This window comes from Syngnathus typhle, linkage group LG6 (genome assembly GCF_033458585.1).
Source record: "Syngnathus typhle isolate RoL2023-S1 ecotype Sweden linkage group LG6, RoL_Styp_1.0, whole genome shotgun sequence".
NCBI classification, from domain to species: domain Eukaryota; kingdom Metazoa; phylum Chordata; class Actinopteri; order Syngnathiformes; family Syngnathidae; genus Syngnathus; species Syngnathus typhle.
The window spans coordinates 6,982,214-7,001,442 of NC_083743.1; the positions used below are offsets into that span (position 1 = coordinate 6,982,214).

Below are 19,229 nucleotides of genomic sequence, written 5' to 3' on the forward strand. Positions count from 1 at the left end.
AAGCACAAACTGTTTTGAAGAAAAAAAAAGGTTTTACTATTATTATTTATTATTATTTATTATTATTATTAAATAGAGGTTCCACATTGTATCAATTATTGGATTATTTACAATGCGCAGTTTTTAGTTTCATATTAAATTGGTTTACTCGGAAAGTAAGCATGTTAATATTGTTTACTCTTTTATAATTTACATTTTACAATTTACAATTTATAGCAACGATATTTTTACAATAAACACCACTTTTCCAGATATTTTTCTCCTCACTTTCTTATTGAGGTGCACTTCAGAAGAACGAAGAGACTTGGAAAGTTTTTAGCAAGAGGACTGATGACCTTGACGTCTTCCTCCAGGTAAATATCACATCCTCTCATCTTTCACCTGAACATGTTAGGTGTCCCTCATTCCGCCATCAGCTCAATTAAACTTCAACTAGCCATTTATTTACAGCACCTTATCCCATATTTAGATGTTCCGTCCACTGCCCCCCCCTTTGTGACCCTTTTAAAGGGTATATCTGTCATCGTTAAGATAAGAGGCTCTCTCTTAAACGTTCTTTAGCGCGACAAAGTGCCGGCTCTTTGCCACACTCATCTTTGACAACTTGTCCAGCATAGCACACCTTCTTAGCTCCACTTTGCCATCGGCTTCCCAGGCTTGAGCTCGATAGTTGCGATGAGTTTGTTTACACGCAAATTTCCTCGGTGACTCACACGTGCACACCTGGCTCACATACCAAGTCGCTGGGAAACATTTTCAGGCGCCACATATTTTGTCCCGGGGTATTTCCAGGCCGGCTAGGATATTACATCCCATTTTACAATGAGATAATGTCCTTCACACACACACACCCCTCCCTCGCCGGGCCTATTTAATTAGACGTCGGCAAATAGTTGAGCCAACAGTGTAATCCAATAGAAAGTGGCACCACTCAAGGGGGGTCCTGCCTCCTCCGATGCCTCCTTGGCCCTGTAAAGCAGCCCAGTCAGCTCTTCGCAAATTTCCCTGCCCTTCTCTCAGCTCGTGACATCAATTTGCATCAGCCTTCCCCGTCAGCGACTCGCCCGCAAGCACGCGAGCTTCCTCCGGGTTCACATGCCCGTCCGTCCCTCCCCGACATTTTACATTACGTCTCCACGGTTGGTATTTATTAGCGTGGGCATGCCCGTGTGGTCGTATCGCTCGTGTTTCCTGCCTGGGGACAGCGCCGGGCCGAGGAATGAATTAGCGCAACAACACGGCTGTCAATAGCGGCTGTATCAGCGAGGGGACACCGGTGGCAGGATCAATGAAATCCAAATTAGACACTTGGAAAAACATGAGCACTTTCCTGCTTTAAAATTCTATTACATGGAAAGCTCTTGAACTCTTAGCATATATTCCACTATAGCTCACACAACTATTGATATGCACTAGGAAAACTTCTTAGATTATTTATTAGACACCGCATCCATCTGTTGATGGTGTTTGTAGGAGACGATAATGACTACTAAAATTTTTTATAAAGCCATGCTCATGTGGAAAGGATATTAGGAGCAATTAGAATAAAGATAGCTGTTCACTTTGTCGGGAAGGGCTTGGCTTCCGGCGCCAGGTTCGAATGTAGCTTGAAAAAGAAATTAGCGCAGGACCTAGCATATAAACTGGATGTTCAATCTTTGGAACACACACACACACAGAAAAAAGAATTCTTCTGTCTATTCTTGTTGAGGAGCAGATTGGACAGGCAGACTGTGGCAGCTCGGAAATGAGAGGGGGAAAAAAAATAATCAATAACAGATTCCAGCCGTCTGATCTGCATGTAACTGGACGCCATATAAAGTCAAGTGAACACCGCAGAGCAGTTCACATGAAATGTGCCCACATATTTAGCTCAGCCCTTGAGGTTTGCTGGCATAAATTCCTTTGACTTCATCATCATAATAAACTGTTGACACATGCCAATAGTTGTGGCTGCTTTCATGACTAAGTACAGCTAATGTTTGGTCAATGCGTGTATTTAAGTCTCATAAAATGCTGGCGCTCATCTGCAGTTGGAGCGCAAACGACAGGAAAAAGTCAATTGCAAGCGTATATCAAGCGTAGTTATATATTTCCAAAGCCAAATAAGATGTATTGATTTTTCCGATGGCACAAACGTAGATTTACAGCGGCATTAGAGAATAACATTCATAGTTCACAGGTGATTGATGCGCTTAGGCTTGATTTTTTTATTTATTTTTTTTCCATTACGACAAAACCTCCGCGGTGTTCATGCGGTGAAAACAATCTCAAATTAGTTTAAGCCCATTGAAATGAATTGAAATGCCATTCATCCATTTAAGCGCCACATAAAAAACACAGCTGAACCGATTTTTACCATCTTATGGATTTTCCTCAAGGCCCCTCATGGCTTTCTTTATCTCAATTAATAACAACAAAATCATTGCCGGTAAATATAAAACCGTATAGATTGCCCTTCAGGCACCTTAAACAAGAAACAGTCCAACAATCAGACTTGCGATTCAGTTCTGACCTCGATTTTATGTTAGTTAAGCAGGAAAGCTGTCGAAATCGATGCAATTGTTGTGTTGTTGTTTTTTTTGGTGTAATCACCGCTGGAAAGCTTCTCGAGTCACAGTTGGGGTCAGAACTGCACAAACACCCACTTTTCATCCTACGGTGAAATCAAATACGGCGTGTAACCGGCATGCCGACTCCAACCCACAAGGAGTGCTGCGGTCAGCCACCCGGGCCCGCTCGCATGTGATAACAGGCGCAGATACGGCGTCCTAATTGCTCGACTGAGTGCTACGGGAGCGAGTTTCAGCACTTTGGATTCTTTTGATGCCTTTGAAGTCGGGGTTTTATCTGTTGGCTGTCGTCTTCGGCGCAGCGTTAGACGTGCACTCGCTGGACCTTTTTCGATACATCTGCTTGGGCTAATGAGCTATATTGCGTTAGCTAGCAAAAACTACAGATTGAAAACATATTACACTTTTAGAAAGAGATTAGTGACTGACTCAGTCTTCTATCATCCTGCGTTTTACGCCTACTTAGAGTTCATTTTTTATCGTGTATGTCTTTAGGCAAGATATTGTGGGATGCTAAGTTTGTCAGGTTTTGTTTCCGCACTGTTTGTATAGTATTTTTTTCAAATACGTGAGTCTAGAATGTATTTGTGCCATTTTAAAATGTGTTTCAAGATCTAAAAAAAAAAGCACAATAAAATAGCCGCTTTTTTTAGACCGATACCAGTACGAATACTTTTGAGTAGCCGCCGATACCGATACCAAGCATCGATACCAGTAGTTCTTTTGGTGCAGACTTTCCCCTAAGAACAATGTCAAATAATTTTTGAAAAATACCTTGATTAAAGCACTTTTAACTTTCTTCAAATTGAATGAAATTATTGTTACTGCTCGTAAAACATACACAATAGGGAAGCCCTTCAATTCCCAACTTAGTTTCATTTCTTTGTACAATTTGTCGTACGGCGCCAGCGTTATCGAATGAAGTGGCCGTTGAGTGTACATCACCCTCGCAAATTCATGCGACGCAGATGAAGGCAGTATTTACAATCTGCTCGGCTGTCAGTGCGAGCGGCTGCCTGAGAGTGTTTAACATGCTCTAATTTGATAAAAAGGGCCCAGCGCGGGGAAACGAGAGCACATAGCCCATTTGTCTCAGGGGCCGCGCTGAGGTAAATATAGCAACAAGACGGCACCAGTTGATATGAAGGATTCCGTGGTGTGGAGTGCTGTTTGTGACTCACCAGTGAAGTGTGTGTAGGTGTGTAGGATATGTGCAATTTACAATGCGGGATTTGATTCCGTTTCAGAAGCAATGATTACAGCAGTTGACGACTCATGTCTCTTCTGCGCATAACGTTGAAGCATGTATGAAGAGGAATGAAGGCCAAGGTGATGATGTGGGGTGGTGGTAAAGACAACGAGAAGCCCGTGAGAGCCTGCCTGGCTCCCGTCTGACTGGGGGGGGGTTAGTGTTTGTGTGTGTCTTAAGAGTGTGTTGAGAGGAGAGTGGGGTCGTCTGTGTGTCTGATCAGCAGGGCACTTGTGTGTCCCCGTCTCATTGTCTCCAGGGCCCTCCACTCCCGTACCACATCTTTAGAAGGCCTGATAGCGTCCAAGCCTTCACACGGCTCCAGGGAGGTAAAGTAGAAAAGATGTTGAAAACATTTTTTTTAAATGATCTTTTCTCATTGAAGTGAATGGAAACGTCTGTTCCCCCCACCAAACAAGAAAAACTGATGTAATTTATATTTTATCGAGAAATAGCAGATCCATAATACAAACAAATGCTAATGCTTGATGCTTAATTAGCTTAATGCTAATTTGTTTTAGCATTATGTGGTTGTTTTGAATTCACAAATTGTAATTCTGTGTTTAGCTTAATTGTAAGCTTACTAATTAAATTAAAATGAAATTGGTAAATTGGTGTAACACAGCCTGTCAAAAATCACACCTTCAGAATAAAATCTTTTAGTTTAATAACAGATGTTTACAACAATTTATTTGGCTTAATTGTAGCATTTTTTGAAATCAATATTTGAAAAGAATATCTTTTTTAATGCGCTCCAAGGTAAGTGTGATGGATCTAATATTTATTATACTGTGGTTCTTTTATTTTGAAGTCCCGACTTTTGACAGGCTTTGTATCTGCCAATGTTGCCCCAACTTGCAAGCTTTTCACAGCTTTGTAAAGATTGACACTGTATTGTACTACACAACTCCAAATAAGAACCAAAACACGAATACAACCCCTGTTTTGGATCTCTTGATCCAGCGAATGGGCAGATGTGCCTAAAGCTAGCTGTGTACATCTTCCCGAGATGGGACAGTGCACTCTCCCACGATCAGTTCACTTTCCCAGTTCCGTCTCCTCCATTACTGGCCAGGCCGGCGATCAATAATTCAATAGATTTGGCGTCTGGATCCTGCCCCGGAATGCCAAGACACACACAAAGACACACACACACACATACATGGATCCAGTGCTATTAATTAATAGCTCGGGACACTGTTGTTGTGTGCAGAAAATTGGGTCTTGTAAAGCGATCTGCCTGCGCATGATCATGTCACATGTTTGTTCAATAAGATACGATTAAGATGTCAGGAAATGAATTTGTGAGGCGCAGGCGTTAATGACGCTTTCACACAAAGGCCCCCTCCATTTTGATTTGCGGCCATTAGAACAGAAAATGGCCGACAGACCCTTTTGACCAGCGCTGTTTCAACTATGGCCAAAGTCAATTAACTATTGTTACATGTGTTTGGCTGCATAGATGAATTAATTCATTTTTGTCAAATAAAGAAAAAAAGAGAATAAACAAAGAATTTAGAAAAAGGGATGCCAAACTTGATTCCTCTTTCTCTGTTATCTCCCCGTTGTGTTCTCTTGTAGAGTGAAAATGATCAGTCCGCCTCTCCAAATGTCCCACAACCGAAAAGCATGCATAATGCATGAATTTGGCAGGAGAACAAGCAATGTTCCTCACTAAACGGACCTGTCACTCGTGACGTTATCAAAAGATTCCCGTCACAGTCATGCATGATTTCCAAACAATTCTTTACCAATAAATAAATTCAAAACAAAGAGCCATATTGCTCCAATAAAGCGTCAACTCATTAAAGAACCTTTTGTTGATTTATTTTGATTAGGTGGATTCACGTTTCACATGAGATGGAAAAGGTATTGTCATGAGTATTATTTTTTCTTTCTTTTTTTTTTTTTTAGGAAACCCGTGCCTCAGGTGAGTTCACTTTCACTGTCATATATATATTTTTAAAAAAGTACATACAGGAAGCACATAGCTTGCACGCAAATGGAAGTCAAACACCCTCAGAAAATGAATCCAAAAAGATGTTTCTTGTGTATAAACATATTTTACATGTGCCCGTACCTTTTTACAGTTCTTTTTTGTTATATATACTGTCATATATATAACGTAAAAAAAAAAACTACCTTTAAAAGTAGATGAAACACCACTTAGCATAAAAAAAAAAAAACCATATATTATGATCTCACATTTGTGGTGTTTTTTTTGTCATTTTTACCCAAAAAAAAAAGGGAAGAAGAAAAGAAAGAAGCAAAGAAAGAAAAAAGGTCATAAAGGTCAGCGTGTTGACTCATGCAAACATTTTGGAATTCCCTCGCTTCATTTCTTGGCGTGGAAGTGTTGAACTACAACGAGGCCAGCCTCAGTAAGTAATAATAATAATATTAATAATAATAAGATGTTAGAACAGACTGCAGAATGGTTCGCCTTGTTTGACAAAGTATCAACCACCAGCTGCATCCTCCTCTTCTTCTTCTTTCCGCCACAAGGGCCGTCCATGTTTGTTTGTTTGTTTTTTTTGGCGTAGAAAAATTACTTCCCATAGGCTATTAAGCAGTCATTTTTCATAATCTCATAAATAGCCTTTATTTTTATAGTTGTCCTGCAGCGGAGGAAAAAAAACAAAAAAAACATAAATAGCGTCCTCGCGTGGCGTTGGCGTCCCCGTGCGTGCGCGTTCCCGAGCGACGTCATCGTCGTCGTGATGGACGTCACAGGCCCAGCGCGGCCGCGTGTTTCTTGGCCTTGAGTCTCAGATCGGCGATGCTTGAGTTCTTGCTGGTGTTCTTGGCGGCAGCAGCGGCGGCCACGACGGACGCTGCCGACGCCGACTCGGCGGCAAGCGTGGCCAGCGGCAGACCGAAGGGCGGTGCCGGAAACATCATGTAGGGCGCGTGTGCGGCTAGGTGAGAGTGCAGATGGTGCTGCGCATGCGCCACGGCGCTGTCCAGCTGCAGTTGCGCCTGAACCTGAAAGGAGAAGGGCGGCACGTTGCAATGACTATCCTACGGGACGCACGCAGGAGGGGGGGGCAGAGAAGGGGGAAGGGGAGGGGGGAGAACATGCGTTAAGTTCGCAGTGGCTCATGGGACATTCACTTGTCATTTTTTCCCCCTGCTTTTAAGTCTTGATTGGGGAGCGTCTCAAATCGATGGCATGGTCAACTGCGCCATTGACAGCATTGGATCAATTTCTAGTGAATTGATCAACGCTCGGGGAACCACCATTAAAAAAATAAAACATTCAACCCACCAATCAGTTTTAAGAATCGAGACGGAGGTTTTATTCCTATTACTGTAAGCCACTGTAAATGCAAATGCACTTTAAAGTTAAATACAACTGAACAATACTTAAGATGTGATTCTTTTGGGTAACACTAGAGGGAGCCCATTAGTGGTCATCTTACCACACTTTGAGAATCACTGCTAAATCATGGTTTATTACATTTGACTGACCCGCTACTTTAAAAAAAAACTTACTCCACCCATGTTCTTAAAACACATTAGAATGTGGAATACCTGTTGAAAGTCATATAAAACCTATTTGTGCATATTTTCACTTTGCCTTTTGGGGCACAAGAGCTTGAATATACAAATTTGATCATACTATGCCTTTAACACACTGTTCATAATTTCAGAATCCCTTTAAAGAGACACTTGCCTGTTGGAATGGCATCCGCAAGGCCCCCACGTTGACATATGGCGCCACGCGACAAGCCTCAAACTGATTTGCTGCTCCTATCAGAACCCCTAGAAGAAAAGAATGCGGAGATGAGCGCCTTATAACAAGCAAAATGCACAATACAAAATAAGCACTTGAATACAATATTAGGAAAATGCTCACCACCTAACAAAAAAATCACTTTGTTGTGGTAGAAAGCAAGATGTGTGCGGTTGTGGGTGCCACTTGCATGAGGCAGATGAAAACTGCTGGTTTGTGTGTCTACTGTAAACAGCCGGGGTCACCAACGTGCTATTTCAGAAATGTGTATCAAACTGGTAGGCCTTCACAAGTGGGTCCAAAATGTAGACCCCAAAATGAGCCACAGTTGTAAGTGATTCCCTTGCTCAACAAACCTGCTTAGATTCATTTTCGTGTGTAATAGGTGTGTGTCTGTTTTGTTGTTTATCATCAGAGAAAGCGACATCATCACTCATAGCATTAATCTTCAGTGTATGCATGTACCTTTATGTAACTGGTTCTCCTGCTTTCTGCATTTGGCTCTTCTGTTCTGGAACCAAACCTGCAGCAACACACATGAATACAGATTAATTGTGTGTGGGTAAGTAACAATAATCACTTTTTTTTTTTTTTTAATATAAATCCTCAAAGGGGTGAAATACCCAAATGCATTTAAAACATTAGCAAGGACACGTTGCAGACAAATGCGGGAATATGCAATAAATAAATAAATAAATAAATAAATAAATAACGACTCCTTTATCGGGGCAAATTGTGGAGATGTTGCAGGGCGATCGGGTTGTAATAAATAACCTTGTCAGCCCCAGTGTCATCTTTCTGCACATGCTCGAGTGTCCCAGCAGACTTTGAATGGACTGTGCGCTATCGAGTAGCAGCCATGATGATGATGATGATGGTTGATGATGCTTTGCCCTCCACTCATTGCACCGTTTTCCTCTCATTATACGACCGCTCCCATTAACTACGTCTTTATAACGCTTTGGAGGAGAGAAAAAAAACACTTAAACACAAACTACACGGCGGAGTAGCACATTTAGTTAAATTAGCACAAATGTTTCGTGGCGCGTTGTTGTGATAGAAAATATTATCGATTTGGCTGTCGGCGGATTTCATTTATTGAGTTTTTTGCGCGCGCTCCACTTGGAATTTATAGTGGTGATAACAGCAAAGCTATCGATTGAGGCGGGAAGAAATAGAAAATAAACCTTTGGCAGTGATCATATGTTTCATCTATTTATTATATTGTGTCGGCGTCTGTATCAAAAGAGTGTGCCTCGATAATAAACGCATTTAATTCATGCAAATCCCTCAGCACAATTGCGGGAAAAATCATATAGAAAAACTTTTTCTGATGAGCCCTCTTATTATTCCCGTTCATTTTTCGGATTAAGTCGTATGTTAATTCTGTTCATGCTTAAAGACCCCCGCCCCACCCACACACACACCCCACTTTCCTTGGAAGGCATACTGGGTTTCTGTCCAGATGGTCTTTTTGCTCGTGGGCCCTCGCGAACAACAACACGTTCCACGAACGCACACACAAACACACACGCTGCAATCCTGCTGCACAGTGAGGATGAAAAGCATGCACGTGCACTCTCGTGACGTCAACACACACACAGCCCCCAAGTGAGATCGTTAACGCAATAATTGAATAAGCATTGCTGCTTGGAGAAGAATACATCAAAATGTGGGAAGATATCAATACATTTCTATTCGAATGGGAAAATATGGCTTTACTCGGCAATATATTTGGAATGGACTTATAAGACACGTTTGCACGTATTTTAGTTGATTTATGTCCGTGCTAAATCACATATATAAATGACTGATGCGTTAAACTAAAGCCCCTAAAGTAAAGAAATATTTTATCTCCATCATTTGATTTACAACATGATTTTTTTTACCTGCAGAAAACAAATGTTGATTTTTAAAACTAAGCCAATTGTCATACGTTTTTGAAAATATCAGTATTTGAATGCATCTTATGATTTGTCATATATATATATAAAAATATATATATGTATATAATTGCAATATTTATCGAGTCATTCGGATGGCTTACCCACAAAACGGAATAGATTATTGTTTAATTAAATATTTAACTGATGAGTGATGCTATTAACAAAACGTATGTTTCTTGTATTATTTTTTTAACCATTAGATTCCAATCATGTGTTTTACATGTAACAAAAATAATAAATATTATTTACAGGTAAATTTTATGAAATGACATGAAGCTTTATTATCATTCCATTCATTTTCCAAACCGTTTCTGTTTCCTCATTGCTAATTATTTTAACATTGTTTTTATCGCTATATTGCATAGACCCTACAAATAAATAAAACGACTTGTATGGAATATTTATTATTTAGAATTTAATTTTGCATATTAATGATTGTTAGACACTGTTGAATATTTAAATGTTTTCATATCTTTATTAATAATCCTTCATGCTTGCTTTGTCTTATGTTGTTGTCTACTATTCATCCATGCATTCTTTCAACGCTTTCCTGCATTCTTTTTTATTCCCATGCAGGTGGTTCCTGACCTGCACTCGGGCTTCGGACAGCCCCAGCCTCTGGCTCAACTCCTCCCGCATGAAGGCGTCCGGGTAGTGCGTCTCGTCGAAGAGCCTCTCCAGCTCGTTGAGCTGCTCCAGCGTGAAGTTAGTCCGACTTCTCCTTTGCTTGATTTTGGTTTGCGCTTCGTCCTCCATGGGCTTTGTGGACTCCTCTTTCCTCTCCTTCACATCCGTGGTGCCTTTAAAAAAAGAAACAGGGAGTGGAGCCACATGACTTTTTTTTTTCACGTTATTTGACGTACGGTGCACCGATGGCCTCAATGGGCACTGGGGGAAAAAAAATGAAAGCAATGGAAAGTGAAGGAGAGACCTGCCCTCCCCAAACCTCAAAAACGGATCACAGCTCAGATGTTTTGTCGAGCTACATAAAGGTCTTTAATTATTAAGTGCTTATAAATATGCAAGGCCATCATGTGTGTGTGTGTGTGTGTGTGCTCCTCTACTGATGCCTGCGTGTGTGATCCACGCGGGAAACAAGCAGCCTGTCACGGCCACGCTTAACAAGACACTCCGCTTTTAAATAGCATGTGTTGAAACATTTTGATCTGTTTTTCAAAAGAAATTAGAAAGTTTTTTTTAACGTAATCAAGAAATATATTTGGGCTATGATAAAGGCAAATGAATAGAAATAATGTATTTTATTAATTGTATAGAAAAATTATGGACACCTAGTTTGATCAAATTTATTGTTTCTATTATACTCCGTTTATTAAAATAATGTTACCATGCATTTAACAAAAAAAAAACTCGCTGCATTGGACGTGTAAAACGAAAAACACTGCACACTATAGGCCAGCTTCAAGCTCATCATCCACCTGCGCTTGTGCACCTATGCATACATGCATGCTGCAAAACCTGCATATCACATTTAACGACAAGCACTTTAAATATAAAAAATAGTTAAAACCTATTTTTAATGTACTGTCAAAATTGAGCTGCATTAACACATTGATTCAAATAATAATTTCCACCTTATACGTGTAATCATGGATGATTAACTTTAAAAGTGTTTAACGATCGCTGCAGGAACATTCCGAGGGATTTTCTCTCGTAAAATGTGAGAACCAGCCAAATAAAATAGTTTGCAACACCATTAAACACGTTTATATAGCCTTTATAGACTTTTCCTCCAAGCCGATCTATATCCTATCGACTCTTACCGTCAATGAGTTTGGGACTGCCGGCGTCTCTGGTCCTCTCCGGGCCGAGGATGTCCGTCTCCCTCCCCGGCGAGAGCGCCACGTTCCGGACTACGACCGCCGCTTCCTCCCGGCTCCCGGGCTCCGGGGCTAAGGGCTCCCCGCCGCGGCCGGCCGCCCTCGCCGCACTGGTCTCCAGCACCTCCCGGTAGGTGATCACCTCCTTCTTCTCTTTGACTTTGTGATCGAAAGACTTCGACACGAACGCGGTAAGCTCTTCCATCACACACTCTCGTGATTTTTTTTTTCCTTTCAAAGAAGGAAAAAATCAGTCAGGCAGACTCGCCGTCGTAGCCCCTCTCTCCCTTTGCTCCACGGCAGCTTAAGACATCAATGGTGCGGCCCCTTGAAAACGAGACGAGGTGATGCTGCCAACTCTCTGGGAAGGCGCCCGAAAAAAATGGGACATAAAGACGCGTCTTCCTCGGCCAATTTCTCCCTCCTTTGGTAGCGCGGAGTTGGGGAACCTGCTGGTGATCCTCGATTGAAGTCACACTATTTATACTTTGCGGCGCCTTGCCCCCTTGATCCGTGCAAATTACCTCCCCTCAGGATGCCGAGATGAGCCCCCCCCTCCCTCCCTCCCTCTCTTCTTTTACTCCCTTCATCCACCCACACTAGTACAAAAAAAAAGAGAGAAAAAAACATTAAGCTGCACCGCCGCAGCATCTATTGGCCATTAATCCAAGATTGACAAGAAGGACTAATTAATTTAATTAAGCGCTCATTCGCTGCCATTGTCCTGGGTTACTTTTTAAACACCCGAGAGAGTGCAATGAATCTCTCTCTCTCTCCGCTCTCTATTGCTCGCTCTCAAGCTCTCTCTCTCTCTGCAGGGGAGTGGCTGAGAAAATGACGAGAGAGACAGAAAGAGAGAGAGAGAGAAAGACAGAGTGAGACGTCTCATCTCTGATCAATGCAAATAAAAATAAGACTAAATATAGTTTTATCTTTTTTGAAGTTATCATTAGCGCGAACCGTAGATTGCCGTTTATTGCACGATATCAGTATAATATATATCAATTATCAAATTATTTAATTTATCAGCAAAAGTTATATTATCGCGTTTGTTAACGTAAATTTATGTCGTGAGCTTGTGCGTGCGTGCATGTGTGTCGGATAACTATTTGTTATATTTATAAAGCCTATATGAAATTAGATTTCTGCAAACTGAACGTTTATGGTGATGTAATGTTCAAATTAAGTGCTGCGTCGAAAATAATACTGCTATATCTGGCTTCTAATCCTCAACGGGCCTTTTAAAGGCATGCTTGTGGTGTTAAATAACAGATAAACGTTCAATTAACGCGCCTCTCTCTCTGCTAATATATGTTGCCAATGGGCTCGCTAATTACCGCTTATTATGGCCCATATTTGTAAATAAACAATGAGAGCAATTAAGAGAAAAGAGCAGGGATTTTTTTTCCCCCCTAAATCGTGATGTTAAACGAGGCGTGTTTATTGATCATCTATAAGCATCTCAATTTCCACGCCGTGGTGATAATAATTCCCCCAGATTAAATATTAACGATGTTTCAGTGTAAACCTTTAGGCATTAATACTGTTATTCCTGCCCAAAGCGGCGTTGCATGCTTAATGAGGTGATGCGCATCCTGTTTATCCCCCCCCCCCCCCCCCCTCGCCAACCCCCCTCTTCTCCACCAGTCTTCGAATTAATTTATTGTACAGGCAAATCGTGGTTTGGATTCAAATGCACTTTGAAGGGAAAACACTCTCACCCAATGTGTTTGTTTATTGTTGCATGACGATTATGACCTCATGCACATGAGCTCAAGGCTGCACTTGTAGCTATTGCAACTCGTGAATAGAATAAATGTACACACGTGTGTGTATGTGTGTTGTAAAGTGCAGTGATCCTCAAAGTGCGATTCCTTCCAGCAGTACTCAAAAGAAACACTGTGTTTTTTTATAAACGTTTATTTAGAATTTTTAAAATTTAACTTTAATTTTAAATACATTTAAATCCAATAATTATTTTCTTTCTTTACCAAAGAGTTTTTTAGGGTTGTTAATGAGATAAATTGTAAATTTGCTCTTTGAATATTCAGTTGATATACATTTATTAAGGAAAAGTATAAAGGAACATAAGAATACAACATCCATGTGAAGATAGCAGGAAAATTACTTATAACAAATTGTTCCGACAAATAAGGTGGCCAGTGGGGTGTCCCACCACTGTTTACTACATTTGCATTTAATCTTTAATAAATGTGGGTTTTGAACGTTTCTATTTTTACTATATTTAAGCACCGTGTTCTTTAAACTGTGCATAATATCTTGCAATAATGCTTGATATACATTTTAGGGATCAAACCTGATATTATAATTGTAATTTATTTAGAAAATACACTATTTCCATGGTACTTGAAGATTAATAGCTGTTTAAATGTATTCGATGACTGACAAACTTACATTGCTACATAAAACAGTTTTAGTATTTTATTATTATGCCACTCTTGAAAAAAAAGAAAGAAAACCAGCTAAAACGCTGCTATTTAAATCTTCAAACTACTCTATTAATGTATATACGGAGGAATTAATGGCGAATCAGCAACTCCGAAATAAAAAAAAATACACCTATACGTTGTTAGACCAAACCAATCATCGATCGATGTTTCCCATGCCTTTTATACCAGCATGGGCTCGATTGATTCGCTCTACTTTGACTATTTTAGTCTAGCGCTGCCTAGCATGTTTGTTGTGGAGCTCGGCAACGGTGAGAAGCGGGATATACAACAAAGATGCTGTCAATTCGACTTCACTTCACTCGAATTTAGCCTTCGCGTGACTTATATGTCACCCAAGACATTTGCACAACCATTCCGGTATCAGTCGAGTAAAAATATTCGAACGTAGCGTTGTGGAGTTAGCTCGGTTAGCTAGCTAGCTAGTCAAAACAGGCACTCTACAGACCATTCGCTTGATTTAACAACACGCTAAAGCCCCGTTTCAATGCATTTCCTGTGTACGCAGTGTGTGAATTGGTGTTAAACATGACTTGTTGACGAAAGTGGTCCCGGTTCGTTTATAATATGTAAACATTAGCCTCTTAGCAACCTTGTGTGTTTTTGCTGTATGACAGTGACAACCGTGAGACAGTTATGGGTCGACGCTCATCAAGCAGTGAGGGCGAAACCCGAAGCAAGAAGAAAAAGAAACAGCGTCGCCGCTCGTCTTCATCTTCATCTTCTTCGTCCTCATCTTCTGGTAGCAGGGTGACAAGCAGCAGGAGTCACCGGTCCAGCCGCCGGAGCCGTTCACGATCTAGGGACAGGAGGTGAGAGTGCAAAGGGCAATAACTCTGTCCCCCATTTTAAAAATGCTCATAATTGCTTATATTAGCAGTTTAGCACAAACTGATCTCAAGAAACCAAAGCATGGGGTTGTAAACGTTTTCTTTTCTCCTAATTGAATTTTAGCCCACTTGGATACCATTAAGAATTCCATGGTAGATCTCATTTTACCAGCTGTTAATTCAGGAGTAGATGGAAGAAGGTTTTTCCCGCAATCACACATGGCGGCCCGGAGCCGAGTTCCTCCGTCAAGCCTCCATCCATCCACAACTGCCACTGGTTGTGCGGGGCTGCTCAGACAAGGCCGCTTGATGGTAATTATTTATGAGGCCCGGTCAAGGTCCATTACTGCTGATGGGAAGTCGTTGCCTGTGTGCGAAAGGCGGGGCGGTAAAACCCCGGCAGCCCTCATCTGCTCGCCAATACATTTGATCAATTAACATGCACATACGCACGTACCGGAATCCCGCCAAAGTAAAACAAGCCTTTGGCCCGTGAAGGGTTGATTACTTAATTAAACTAAACAGTGGAGTGATATATGATATGAAATGATAGAGCTTGGTCTCTTTTTTTAAATGACAAAAAAAATCATGTTTAATACGTAATTCAAATGTTCAACTCCTTAATGAGGTAAAAGTAAAACAGTAGCTAGCAACAACAAAAAATTGCACACTTTGAAAAAACTTGTACTTTGTTATTTCCCCTTGAGTTGAAACGGAGGCGGAGAGCAGAAATGAAACCTCCGAGTGAACAAGAAAAAGTTGCGTTTGTGTGAAAGGTGTATCAGCACGTCTGCTTGTTTCATTTTTGGATGAACTGACGTATCACCTCCCGGAAAAATGTTGCGTCTTGGCTCGTGAGGTAGTTCACAAGTTCTCACTCACGGGATCCAACCTGTTGGAATACCAAATCATCCTTCCAGCACCGCTACTATCGGCGCTTGCTAGTTGTACCGAACTCGCTTTTACTTGCCTCTCAGCCATCTTGTAAAAACTCTCGTAACGACCGAGTGAGATCGTGTTCGCACGTTTGTTTCAGACGAAAGAAACGTTCAAGCAGCAGCTCATCCCGAGGTTCATCTCATAAAAGGAGAAGTCGGAGCGGTGACAGGGGAAGGAGCCACCGCTCGCACAGGTCACGCAGCCGGGACCGAAGGTAAAAACAATTACTGGAGAGGTCATGTCGTTTGTAGGTCAGTAAAAAAAAAAGACACTGTGTTTCCTCAAAACTTGACTGAGATTGAGTAGTAGGCTCATTTTTTACTCGTTTGTGTTTTGTTTTTATTCTTAACTTCATCCAACATCATCCATACATTGATTTGCTAAATTATGATTATTACCCTGCTGTCCAATGGCGCTTACGTGCCATTATGTTTCAAGGGACTCGCTTATTCATGCAAGCCTCGTGTGTACATACTTGCACCACACACACACACTTGCGTATTCTTTTCAGCGACATAAAGGCAAAGTCGCCGTGTGTGGTGCTCCATGTCATTAGCATAGCTAATCTGCTGCTAATGAACCAGTAAACAGGTTTTTTTTTTTTCTCGTTTAAATCCCTCGCACTGACATGCGTGGATGCACCCGGGAGAAAAAGGTTGTCGTAATGTATGCGGCCACTGGGGTCTTTTGTTTATTTGCGGAGATGTCGCCATGCTGGATGAGGCTGTGGCGTTTGCAACTTTTTTTTTGTTCTTGGGGGCGGGGTTTGGACCTGAGTCGTCATTTGCGTTGGCAATGAGAACATCTGTCTGAAAACGGATTCGTCGGAGTGGCGTGAGATGAAAGGTGTAGGGGGATTTGGGAGATTTCGAGGTGCAGCCGATGACATCGGCGCATGCAAACGCGGCGGGCGCTCTGATTAGCAGAGTTGTGTAATCTGCTTAGCAAGGAGCAGGTGCGATGGGTCGCCGGAGGGATTCGGCGCCATGGCAAATTTTGTCAGAAATGCACACAGGCATTTTCATACGACAAACATCGAAGGGGCAGCGAGTACTCCCTGAATAAAATAAAACGGAACGAGCCCATTTTGCTAGCACCTGAAAATCAAGCATGTGAACTTGCCGGAACTCTTTCTACGTTTGCCGCCTCAGACATAACAGAATGTGCGCCGTGGGAGAATGGGATTTTTTTTTAATCCGCGATACACGGTATATGAAACGTTGCGTCGTCACAGTGGACTGACAGCAAGGCTGACTCGGACTGTACAGGGGCTTCCAGTACCATTAGTCAGTCGTATGGCGTGTGTACCTGAGGATGCTGGCTGATGGATCAGTGCAGGATTGAGTGGACAGGACCTCATGATGGATACGTACGTAGGATATAAGGTGCCGCCCTCCCCCCCCTGACCCTCCCCGCCACCCCCAGCGGAATATGAAGGAAGGGTGGGCGTGCAGCGACCCTAGAGAGGCGGGAGACGGAGAGGACGGCAAGTTTGGAGGGAGTGGGAAAAGTTGAGGACTTGAGTTGAATGCAGGAGAGTGGGCGGCAAATGAAGAGCAAAGACAAAATGGAGCAAAGATAGAGCGGCGGAATGGGAATAACAATGTGCGCATCCCAAAGGCCAGATTAGGACGATATTGAGCCGCTTTCAAGTGGAGAACATGATTACCTTCTTTCCAATGCCTCCTTTATGAATACGAATAAAAAGATACATGCAATAAGAATAATAGTCTTATCATGTGGTTACCATCAATCGTGGCTCCCTCCCTCTGGCCCCTCCCTCCTCCGTGCCCTCAATCAGGAGGGCCCGGTCCCCTAGAGGCAGTCAATCTTGCCCTGAAATGTAAAACAGACAAGAGGAGCAGATTACCTATTTGCCATTAATGTTTATTCTCTTTGATCTGAACAGGCATACCGGGGCCGCTCTCTGCTTCTGTCTGTGTGTGTGTGTGTACGAGGCCTGCCAGCAAACGCATTAGCAGCCCACAGAGCACAGATATGCACACCGCACAACGTTGCGATGCGTGTGCAATGACGGCGACGCAGCCTCTCATCGCAGCCGGATCACAGGCCCCGATTTTGCCCCGCCACACACGCCACCGCGGTTAAACGTGTGTGGCTCAGTCACTCATTCCGTCATGTCGCCATTAGAAGCGCTGGTGGAAACGCGGGCCTCGTGTTCAAAGTGAGCGATTAGTTGGCGAGCGGGAGAAAGGGATGCCCCGAGAAAATGTTCTTATCCTTTTTCAACGTAATCCTAATCCATCATCACGAACAAGCGGAGAAGAGCTCTTTAATGGCTTGACAATCAGCCTTGGTTAGACCTATAACATGACCACTATTTTCTACTAGCCAAAATTCTATACACTGTATGTGTGTGTGTGTGTGTGCCCGTGTGTGTGTGAGAAATGACCTGGTATGTATTTCACTCAGCAATTTCCCTCCCCTGAATGAGATGAGGTGTTGTACATCTGCTAGATAGCTTTTCCCTCCGACACAGAGTGTGCAAGGTCACACCGAGGGAGGGATGAAGACAAGAGGTGGGCCAGGCAAAATCTAGAACCGGACCACCTGGATCGGTAATTCCCCATGTGTCGTATATTAATGTACAATGTAGTGTGTGTGTGTGATGTAGCAGGTGGTTGTGGGTGTCACTTCCTTATTTTAAAGGAAAATGGGGTTACTTTTTTTAGGGGGGGGGGTCACTGTGTCTCCCTTAGTAAAAATCCGGCAAAAAGATACACAAAGTTAGTCTTATGATAAATATAATAATAGTATTACTGTTTTTACGGCTTGTCATGATATGCTCCACAAACATGGCCGCTAAACTGTGAGATTTAATAACATATCTCAAATTTGCAAATAATCGGACAACCAACGTCTCGTAACTTAAGATGCGTTGCACGCATCAGAGCACCGCTGGATTTGTATGTCATTACTAGAAATAAAGGATTTAGACAAATAATATTGAAGTAATATTTAATCATATTTAATATTTAATATATTTAATAATATTTCAATTTAAAATTATATTTTTTCCCCTCAATATTATTTACAAGTTTAGTTTTCCATGTACTTTTTATTACCAAACAAACAATCTGCATGACAAAAAACTAATCATAAATGTTTTGCCCTTATTCTAAAATAAAGCTACTTATAGGTTTGAAGTTAAATTGACTTACTAAGCACTTACACTTGTTAAGCACTGAACTTAGCTCGTCGGTATATAAATAAAAAACAAAATGAAGAGAAAAAAAATCATTCTACTATATTGCAATTGAATTCCGTTAATTGTTCAGCCCAAGATGTTGACATAAGCTGCTCTGCTTTGCTCTCAACACGCTCCCCGTCATAAGATCCGACCACCATTTTTTGATGCGCCGCTGCTCCCGTCTCCTTTTTCTTTCTTCACTCTTTTCTCTGTATTGTCTCTTTTATTTATCCACCATAAAGGCCAGTCAAGCGCCGCTCGCCTTTGTTGCCAGAAACCTTTATTTACCAATGGGAGGAATAAGTGACTGACACATACAGCCGCTTTCATCCTCGCCTCGCCGCGAGCGCTCCCGCCCCCCTCCCCACCTTTGCCATCCTCCAATACCTGACTCCACCACTTCTCCATCCCACTGTATCAAAACCACACCATTTTACTC

General features: G+C 42.0%; 2 protein-coding genes across 3 annotated transcripts in view; one reads left to right on the forward strand and one right to left on the reverse strand.

The window, feature by feature from the left end:
• Positions 1–5,627: 5,627 nt before the first annotated feature.
• On the reverse strand, positions 5,628–11,867 carry LOC133156185 (short stature homeobox protein 2-like). The gene is made up of 5 exons (XM_061281993.1): positions 11,286–11,867; positions 10,093–10,304; positions 8,024–8,081; positions 7,499–7,587; positions 5,628–6,843 (listed from the first exon to the last, which is right to left on the reverse strand). The coding sequence occupies exons 1-5, from the start codon at positions 11,545–11,547 to the stop codon at positions 6,550–6,552; spliced, it is 915 nt and encodes a 304-aa protein (XP_061137977.1). The 5' UTR covers positions 11,548–11,867; the 3' UTR covers positions 5,628–6,549.
• A 2,144-nt stretch (positions 11,868–14,011) lies between these two features.
• LOC133155976 (serine/Arginine-related protein 53-like) overlaps positions 14,012–19,229 on the forward strand; it is a 67,150-nt gene continuing 61,932 nt past the window's right edge. Inside the window, exons 1-3 of one of the 2 annotated variants that reach the window (XM_061281676.1) lie at positions 14,012–14,061; positions 14,428–14,622; positions 15,677–15,793. In XM_061281676.1, coding sequence (XP_061137660.1) covers positions 14,447–14,622; positions 15,677–15,793 — 293 coding nt within the window. In that variant the 5' untranslated portion in view covers positions 14,012–14,061; positions 14,428–14,446. Of the gene's footprint in view, positions 14,171–14,427; positions 14,623–15,676; positions 15,794–19,229 lie in introns of both variants that reach the window. The other variant, XM_061281675.1, reaches the window with a different exon arrangement.